This window comes from Limanda limanda, chromosome 15, assembly GCF_963576545.1.
Source record: "Limanda limanda chromosome 15, fLimLim1.1, whole genome shotgun sequence".
NCBI lineage: Eukaryota > Metazoa > Chordata > Actinopteri > Pleuronectiformes > Pleuronectidae > Limanda > Limanda limanda.
In genome coordinates this window covers 9,353,919-9,364,504 of record NC_083650.1, presented here as the reverse complement: position 1 = coordinate 9,364,504, position 10,586 = coordinate 9,353,919, and the positions used below count along the sequence as shown (strand labels likewise).

Genomic DNA, 10,586 nt, shown 5'->3' with positions numbered 1-10,586 from the left:
CTGGTAGAGGAAAAAGGTTTTCATTTATCTGAAATATATTTAGAAATGGTGCCGGCATTTCTTCAAAGCAAATATCATCTTATCTATTTAATCTGGTATCTGCACAATGGCAGGCTCAATAATAAGGAGCAAAAATATATTCCCTCTCTCCACAAGAATACTTCAAATCTCAGGAGAGCAAGCCCAACATTCATGTGAGATGACTCTCTTTTCTTTCTTACCTTAATATAGTAACAGTGGTGCCCTTTTTGATATGCTTATCTCAATATTGCCACAGATTTATTCATCATGAAAAACAGCCGTGGGTGAAACTGAAAAAGGAAATTTCACAGCGTGAAAGTCTGAACATTATTCCTGTTGCCTTTTTATGGGACGATAACAGTTTTCTTTTCATCTCGGCCTTTCTTGCTGCACCTTCAAGCAATTTCTAACCGTGATGTTTTTGTCATCTGACAGTGCCTGTGAAAACCAGTGTTACAATGTCTCTGCAATCCTTTCCCCACTCATGTCAGATAGGTGAACTGTTGCTCAAGCCCCATCAACGTAACAACACCTCCTTGGGCACCCGTGTCGAGGTTTTGTTTGTCTTAGTTTGAAGAGACGGGGTGTTCGCAGTTAGCAGTGCTCAAATCACATGATAAAGAGATATTAAGAAAACACAAGACTGTGGGTGATAGCCTTAGCGAGAAATCCACTCACAACATTTTGCCTTTAAAGAACAAAGTTGCTGTACAACTCAATTTCAAGATGCCATAATCCTTTAAAGAGCAATGTGTCGGAGATATTACAGTAAGTGATGGAAGACAAACAGAGCTAGAGAAGAAGAAGACACAGGGGTAGTACAATACTGCAATAAATCAAACAAAGAAGAAGAATTTTACTTTAACTGCTTTAATAAGCAATCATTAAAGCCGTTTGTCAGAGAGTGGCTCTTACTGGCCCAGTATCAATCCATAGAGGATGCCAAAATGTCACCATCAAGGCAATTGCTCACTGTCACTCCTGTATGCTTCTGTCATTTGCGTCAATATATATAATTTCCTGTCCACAAGACTCTGCACTGACGTTTGGTACTGACAATAAAAAAGGATTTCGGAAATATCTGTACATTTGCCAGTGATCTTTTTGTTATTCCTAAAAATGCATTTTGGGAAACAAATGAGTCGTAAACAAATAAGTTCTAGGACACAGGGTTTGTCTGTGGGCTCATGCAACCACATAGATTGTGTAATTGAAATGTATGTCCAGTCATAGAAACACAACCAACAAATATAAAATGCAGTATTCATTCAAAGAATATGGATCAATCATTAGGGAAGACCTGACAATATGCTTTGAACTATGAGATACTATTTCAGCTTGGATTTAAATTGATGATTAATTTTGAAGTACTGCCTGTTCACAGGAGCTTTTGAAGTGGTGGGACAAAACAAAAATCTTTATTGCAGGATAACATGTCATGAGAAGGAGCATGGTTTTAGTGCACCATGGCACAATTTGATGGTTAACTAAGAGTATATTGTTTGTAAACCTTTCGAGGTCACTGACCTTCTTGTGTCGATCTCTGGTGGAGTTGATGTCATCCTGCAGGAACTGTGATTGGATCTGATACTCCAGGTTTCTCAGAAGCGAACTGTCAGCCTCCTGTGAGAGGAGAGGAGAGGAGAAGAGAGGAGAGGAAAGGAGAGGAGAGGAGAGGAGAAAGGAGAGAGGAGAGAAGAGGAGAGAAGAGAAGAGAAGACCAACAAAAGGGAACCAAGGAAAAATCTACATTGTGAAGCGTAATGTGTTCAACAAAAGCCCCAAAAACGAACAGAAACAACACAATGTAGCCTCACAACTTCTAAAAAATAAAAACCAGTATTATACGGGCAATTTAAAATCGGCTTAACGTTCTTTTTCAGCACTTATATCGGAAATTAAATACATTCTCTTCGTGCATAGTAACTATCTTTCTTCAATCAGCATGCCCCATAATCATTCTGCTGTCTCTCGTTTCACACGTTTGTGGAAATGCTCTCATGCAGTATTATTGAAATGCTGTTATTTATATCCATTGACGTCATTAAACTGAATTTCATCCATACGATACCTTGTTTAGCTGTTCCAGAGTGCCACGTAGCTGCTCTTGGTAATCACACTCGTTTCTATATCTGAAAAATAAATCATCTTGATTAGAATCACTGTACGACCACAAGCTAACGATGAAACCTAAGTGCACGGGTCCTAATCAGCTGCTCACACACACAACATTTGGGCTTGTTTTTTTCAGTCCAATTGCAAGTTAATGTTGTATGCTCACATTGACAGAACACAGATTAACAAAGGCCTGTAACGTCTTAGAGCCATAAATCGCAACTACACAGTTGAAAGTCGTCTCTCTTCACCAGCTGATATAACTTTGTTGCTCCGCATTAATCACAAAAACATTTTCTCTCTTTCTCGAATGGTGTATGACCATGCAGATTCTTCCCCTGCCCAGGTTGTGGGGATTCGTCCCACAACATTAAATACACTGGAGCAGAATGGGATTTGTTTGGTGCTGTTTACGGCCTTGTAAACTGTTTGTTGTGGGTGATCCCCAAACCTGGTTTGGCCCGTTTTCAATGGAACAAATAATCCTCATGTAAACACAATATGCTTAGTGGATTATCCAGAGTGACATGTTTCTGAAATGTTGTCAGTCCAAATGCCGATTGACTTTACAGAAGCACCACAAACAAGATCACATGCTCCTCCACTGATTGGAAAAAATCTCAAGGATGAAGTTGTTAAATAGAAACTGGGGACATTTATTTTAAACTAGATACATTTGTCAACATGCCCATTTAACTAACTCTAGTTCAGCATCTTTAATATTGTTTTATGAAGTTTTGTGATAAATTTAGAAATATTTGTCTTAGTTTAACGACCTTATTATAACAATAGTATATAAAAGTATAATTGCAACTTTTCATCCTGAGAATGTAAATATATTTCTTCATAGTTTACTATAGTGACTGAAATGAATCACTTCTGTGCTTTTACAATCAACATCTTCACTTTTTAATACTTTCACTGGATCTCTGAATTAAAAAAGTTTGACCTTTGACACACTGATAAGGCTAACCACCGCCCACTCTCTTACTTGCTGGTGAAATCATCCAACATGCGGCAGGCGTCCCTCAGCTCTCTGTCCAGCTTGGACCGGTCGGATGACAGCTCTCGGATCCGCTGCCTGTTGACATCAGTCTGCTCTGTGAAGGCCTCCTCCAGGCCGCTGGCTTCTTCCATTCGCTGCAGCGTCTCCAGCTGCTTGCGAAACACGGCGTTGCGCTGCTCCAGGACTCGCGCCCTGTTGATGTACCGGGCAAAGCGGCTGTTGAGCTCCTGGAGGCTCTCCCAGCCCTGGATGGCTGAGATACCTGCAGAGGTCTCAGAATCCTCGGGCTCCTCGGTGAAGACATCGGAGCGCTCGTACTTCTCCTTGCGCACTTCGCGCAGGTAGCTGGTCTTGAACATGGTGGTACGCTTCTCTCCCTCTGGGCAGATGGTATCCCTGGAGTGCTTGGTCCCCTGCAGCACCTTTATTGTGTGAAAACTTGGATGGTCACCCTTTGCTGTCTCATGCTAGACTAAACGCTGCACAGCCCTGGCTGGCGGCGAAATAGCCCCACAAACCTCCCCCTGCCTGTGGCCACGCACGCTGCAGGCCTGGGACCTTCCAGGGAGCATTGTCTCTTTTGTGGCTTAGAAAAGCCGTGCTGATGATGACAAAGCAGAACCACAAATGCAAACAATTGACTGAACCGCGAAAACACTGGGTGGTCACACACCATTATTTTGGTTCTTAGTCAGCTGCTTTCTAGATCCCTGTTTGATATAGCAGATTGGATGGTGGCCCAGCGCTGGACAGAGAGGAAATTTCGTGCAGTGTTTGAATTGTGTGGACTGTGGAAAACTATTCCTGATGTAAGTGACTCAGTGTTGACACACGGAGCTGTGCTAAAAGGTGGAAGCTAATTGTGTTTTGGCTCATAACCTCAAAAGCATTTAATCAAACACCTGCATTACATAAACATGTTCCTTATTGGTGATTAGCAGTCAGGCCCAGTTGCACAGATGCATGGTTATGCAAAACAGGGATGTTCAATTATGGTTTCAGTTTTATCTGTGCCAATACATAATAAAAAAACACTCCAAACAAGAAGATAAGAATAAACTGAAAAACTAATTATATGAGAAAACGTTTCGATTCTCAATCCCTACACATTATGTTGTTTGTGAATTTTCAATAATGCAAAGTGAGTGGCAATGCTAGGAAAATGTCTCTGAGGCAAAGATACTCTTTTGTATTTTTGATAACATAACAAGAGCCTGTAGTTGTTTTCCTCAAAGTGATTTTGCCCACCATCTCTACATTTCTTTATTTCCCATTCATATTTTCATTATTCCTCACACACTCATTGTTACAATCTGCAAAGACGAGAGCGAGGCAGCGTCGGACGAACAGCAGCTTCTGCGTTGGGTTGCTCTCTGTGGTTCAAGGTCAGTAAAGGTCCCTCTGGACACATCCAGCAGCAAGCTGTCTGTAAAACAGCTGAATGTTACACGTGTCAAATGGCTTTAGATCAGCACTTCAGCCTGTTTCGGCTCCAGCAATGCCTGTGGCTCGAGGGCAGGCTGTGATTTTAACAACAACAAAATAGCTTTTAAGGATTTAAAATAACAGTATAATTCTCATTAGTCAGTCAGTTACCAGTTAATTGATCAAACCAAAACTGTTAAATCATATATGTCTATGTGATAACCTTCAAGACACTACCTACATAGTATGTGTGAAGATTTAACTGACAAATGAGCCTGTGGAGATTTATTTATCTTTTAAGGAAAAACAAACCATGTTTGAAAGTGCAATCAACAGATATTAACATTTGTCAACATTTGCTAATCTAGGATATTAACTCCCTTAGACCAATTCTCTTACCCATTTAAAATGACATCCACTGTGATTTATATTATTTAGCATTCAGTTATTTCCCAAAGCATCAAACCCATGAATGTTGCTTCCAGCTAATGAACAGAAACTCTCCCAGGATGCTACACTGTGCCTGTGTGAATCACCACCAGTCAGTACCAGTCAGCTAATACACTAGATGCATTCATTAAATATGAGTCTTTCCTAGTGTTTGTGTTGGCATTTAGACTCATTACAGAGAAAATCACACTGAGACAATGTTCACCCAAGAGCCGCACAAGTTTTAAAATCATGTCACTGTGGGTACATTGTTTTTTATATTACTGTTGGGGTTCTTTGATGCAAATGCTGAGCAACATTTATATCATCATCAGTATAATTTTATTGATATTGGGCAAAAGAAGAGGTACATGCTGGACAGGTTGACAGCATATCACAGGGACAACCTACAGAGACCATTCCATTCAACGTCCACCTTGTCTTTGGACTGTGGGAGGAAGTTGGAGTCACAAACATGTGAGAATGTGCAAACTTCTCAGCCAACCTGGGAACCTTATATCTGTGAGGCAACAGTGCTAAACAACACATCACCGTGCTGCCCAGATCCCTAAATAATAAATAGATAAATAGATAAATAGATAAGTAAATACACCAGATTTAATTTAGATCCATTAATTATTGGTGAAAATGTCACAAATGCAATGTTATGGAATAAAGTTTATGGCTCTGCCCCTTTGTCCAGATCAGCACTAAAATGAAATTGGTTCTTTCTATCTCCAAGTTCCATCCACCAAGTTTTGTGGTAGTCTGTTCTGTACTTTTTGCGTAAATTCAACAACAAAAAAAGCACCAACAAGCAAACTAAGTCAGATGAACGAACGTTTGGTTAAATCAGAGTGCCTCTCCTCAGATTTAAACTTTCACGCATATATATCTTTATGGATTAATCGCTGCTTATTCCCCTGTTACATTGACATCAATAAACTACCTCTCTCTCTGTTCACCCTTTCGCAGACGCCATGAATTATGGGTCTTACGCATGTTCTCCATGGATGAGGAGAGAAGGCCAGTATCTCACGTCCTACTTTCACATTTTCATCTATATTCAGCGGTTACGAGAGGCAGTAAATCTGAGGCCTGGGTGAGATTAGAGAGCTGTCCGGTTGGAAATGAGAGTGTAGGGTTAATCCTGAGCTGAGACCTCGTGGGCCAAAGTGATAGATGCTAGCAAAGCTGATGAAGTAGCCGCTAATATCTAAAGGGTAATAAATACTAAGAGGAACATGCTGAAGCTGTGCTCGGAGGAAGGATATGTTGTGTAGAGGTCTTGTATCCACTTGTGTCTATTATAGATGACAGAGGGACTTGTTGACTTGTATCTTTTATTGTTATGTGCGTTTCTATCTTTGAACTTCAGCGACTATGCTATGTGCATACCTGCTACTATAAGGCTGAGAGGATAGGAAAAGCAATCTTGCTGCTATTGACAAATAATTGTCGGGGGGTGGGAGGGTGGGGGGAATGAAAGACAGCTGCACTACCTTTCAAGCACAAAAAGAAATTGATCCTAACAAGCCATCAGTCCTGCTGCCCCGGCCTGTTTATCTGCCGCTCAGGATGGTTGACCACAGAGATATGGTCCTGACAGCCTTTCACAACTCTGTCTACACATTGATCCGCAGCAGAAAAACGAGGAAGGTGAGACCAGATGTAATTATGTCTCGCTAATCAGGCTTATCGATGCTGCAGTGCAGTTCATCATGAATCCATTCAACCTAAACAAAGGGTTATTATGGAGAATCTATATAAAATCACTTAATCCTACTGTTTTAAATATATGGAGGAGAGCACCAGCGACCAGGTTTCACAATTAAATACTTACATTACATTACATTACATTTCATTTAGCTGACGCTTTTATCCAAAGCGACTTACAATAAGTGCATTCAACCCCGAGGGAACAAACCCAGAACAACAAGAATCAAGACAGTACAATTTCTTCGAAATAAAGCAAAGCTACAAAGTGCTATTGGTAAGTGCCATTTAAGTGCTACCAAAGTGATGGTTTCAAAAGTGGTTAGGTTTTTTTTTTATTATTATTTTTTTTTTTATTCAAGGTACAGTCGGAAGAGGTGTATTTTTAGTTTTCTGCGGAAGATGTGTAAACTTTCAGATGTTGGGATGTCAATTGGGAGCTCATTTCACCATTTAGGAGCTAGGACAGCAAACAGTCGTGATTTTGATGAGTGTTTAGCTCGCAGTGAAGGAGCAACGAGCCGATTAGCCGAAGCAGAGCAGAGTGAACATGCTGATGTGTAATGTTTGACCATGTCCTGGATGTAAACTGGAACTGATCTGTTCACAGCATGGTACATGACATCCTGTTCAACTAAAGATTGGAAAATCGTAATGGCCCGATGATGATAGGATTAGCATAACACAAGTAAATGAGTCGGTTCTCTTCAGCTCTTTGGAGTTTTCAAGCATTCTTAAGCTCATTGTGTTGTTAATGCAAAATCCCATTTCATTCTTGTTTCATGTCTATTTCAAGAGGTTTAAATACTGAACATTCTGAAACAGAACCATGATACAGCCACTGCTATATAAGCAGCATGTGGAGCTCTCATTCATTTCCTAATGAACCAAAATTACCATGTCAAAATTCAATTTGTAAAAAATTTAAATAAAATTTCATTATTGCTATATAAATAAATAATTCAATCATTATTATGTGAAGAGGACTAATAACTCTGAGATTGCCAACCCCCCCAGGCACACGTCTGTAGTCATGTAAACTCACCCACCAACAATCTACCATCACCTGCTGCCACCACCTGAGCTCCAATTACTTTACTGATGTTAAAGAACCTTTTTTTTATTGTATGATTAAAACTCTGACATAAGTTAAGAATTAAGTTATTATTTTCTTTACAGTGAGGGCAAAAATCGCGGTTTAGAACTGTAGCGTGGATTTAAAGAATCATTTTTACAACTTTAATATCATGATTACGGACACGAGGCTAAATAGGGGGAAAGCAATTAAAAACATTTATACACAGAAGTGGATAAGTGAACGATTGAAACACCTTGTCGCATGTTTCCTCTTTTGATATTCCCCCGCCCCCAAACTCAGATACACGTGAAATTGATTTCTCCACCACGTTCACCCTGCAGTGAAATAAACATAGTCACAGTGAGCATAGTGTAATGTGGCACAAAATTTGTCCCCATACATTTTCTTGGTTGCACAAGTGAATTTCTTTGGAACGTATTACAGACCTTGCGAAACAAAATGCATCAAGCCAAGAGTGAGCAGAGATGTGAAAAAAAAGGGAGACTTATAAAGTTGGAAAATCTCAATTTTATTCAAATGAGGGAGAAATTTGCCTGCAGCTGCAAAATTCAGCTGGAAAACTGATAACAGTAAGCAATGCCGTTAATATTTATCTCATAAGAGAAAAGGGGAAATTCTTATCCTACAGGATTACAAATATAGCAAAATGCAAAACGCTACTTGGCTTTGTACATGTTGCTTATTTACATGAGAGCTAGCTACTCGCCAACTTGCAAGCACGAACATGTCCACAGCAACAAGTGGGACTGGTTTGCTCCCAGTGATCTTTCACTGTGGTAATGAAATGCTACTGGATGTGGTCAGCGCATTAGGGGTCAAAATTCAAATTGTTTTTCGACATGAACTCCGGAAATTGGTTCAGGACATTTTCCTTTCACATTTGAAAACCATAAATATCTCTTGAATCTTGTCGTCATTTCAAGTTGACATTTTCTTTTGCGTCTACATGTATCAGACACATATTAGAAATGTTGTTGTGAATTTTGTTGCTGTAATATTACGTGAGCTCCCTCTGACATTTTCCAGACATTTTTACGTGAGGGCCGGCAGCTGAAGTCCTGGAAAACGTACAAGATAATTTCCTCAGGAGATGAATAGGAACTAATACTAGAGGATGCAGTCAATTCACCTGGTAGTGCTAGTATTGCACCATATCTGCTGTATATAGGCCAAGTGATTGTTCACTGTAAATTCAAAATATGTTTTTTAGTTTAACAATTCTACCGGGTTATCTGTATAATGAAGGTGGATTAAAGCATCATTCAGTGTGATCCAGTCAACATCTCCACCTGTAGAGAAGTTCACTGTGACGCTAATATATGTCACAGGTGCACCTCAGATGTGAAAGCAGCTCTGATTCACACCTTTTGAACATTGCTTGAGTCACAGAACCTTTTAGCAGCCTAAGGGGAAGATGTTTCCTTTGAGAGAGGGTTAATTTGCAAAGCTCTCATTGATCTTTCTTCAATCAGACGAAGCTAAAGAAGATTCTGTGCATCCTGTGATCCTCTGCTTCTAATATATAGACACGCATGTAACTTTCAACCGAGTTCACATCCTGTGACCACCCACCCAAGCACAAAGCATCCGCTCCAACACACGATTAGAGACGTTACATGTGGTTCCTTCCTCTGAGCGCTCGTCAGGCAGAGGAGGAGAAAAAACGGGCAACTTTTTCTCTCTCTCTCTCTCTCTCTCTCTCTCTCTCTCTCTCTCTCTCTCTCTCTCTCTCTCTCTCTCTCTCTCTCTCTCTCTCTCTCTCTCTCGCTCTCTTTCTCTCTCTCCTCACAGGAAAGAAGCGGTACAGCAGGAGCAGCAGCAGCAGCATTGTGTGTGTGTGTGTGTGTCTGTGCGCATGGATGATACAGGATCTGACACACACAGAGAAAATATAATCATCAACCTGACAGTGTCTAGCACTGAAGGAGCATCCACAACATTTTCTGGTAAGTGTCTGAACTTGTTTTGATTATTTGTGTTATTTCAAAGGAAGCGACAGAATCACCTTTTCCTTGCTGTTGAATTTAGATTTACTTGTTCTTTCCTTTCTGAGATGAAGAGCTTAATACTCCAAATGTAGACCCCTTGTAGCGTAATACAGCCCTTAGACCCATTTTTTATCCAGCTCAGCAGGTGCTTCTTTATTTTATTTTATTGGCACTACTATGTATTTTATATCGTGTGTGTAATGTCCTTGAGAAAAAATTAGGTGTATTATACCTACAAATACCTCAGATCACAAAGATGAGGATTTAAAATCTGTGACCATATCTTGCTGTCTTTGTTATTGATACGTCGACAAAGAGATGACTTTTTTTGTGCAGCAACAAATTCGTTTTGAGCTGTAAATTTTTATCTTTATATGTTTTTTAAATCATTATACTTTTGGTTAGCTGATGTGCTTGCTGGCTGGGTTTAAGTGACCCCCTTTGCAGCCCTGCCAACCTGCTGAGCCTCCTCTCAGACGTTGGCTCGCTGACCTAATCAGTAACACAAAGACCTTTGTTAGATATAATAACCTGTAGAAATGTCAATCATGCCAGCGTGATAACGACTTTAGCGTCGAAAATGTCATTTATTTTGATGATCTGTTGCTTTTGCATGAGTAATGCTGAAATTGGAACTTCCTGTTCCAAGTGAATAGGTGCTGCTGATGACTCATGGACACACTGTCGTACGTGCTCACACAACTTAATTGAGGAAACCATGAATATTTCCACCTGATGTGTTGGATCTGTTTGTTCATTAAACCAAAATAAGAGCGTGTGCCAAGAA

General features: G+C 40.1%; 1 protein-coding gene across 1 annotated transcript in view; it reads right to left on the bottom strand.

Annotated features, from left to right (window-relative positions):
• LOC133021108 (filensin) overlaps window positions 1–3,501 on the bottom strand; it is an 8,344-nt gene extending 4,843 nt beyond the window's left edge. The window contains exons 1-3 of the mRNA XM_061087880.1: window positions 3,128–3,501; window positions 2,093–2,153; window positions 1,549–1,644 (exon numbers count right to left, since the gene is read on the bottom strand). Of these exons, the coding sequence (XP_060943863.1) occupies window positions 1,549–1,644; window positions 2,093–2,153; window positions 3,128–3,501 (531 nt within the window). The remainder of the gene's footprint in view (window positions 1–1,548; window positions 1,645–2,092; window positions 2,154–3,127) is intronic.
• Between the last annotated feature and the right edge of the window lie 7,085 nt (window positions 3,502–10,586).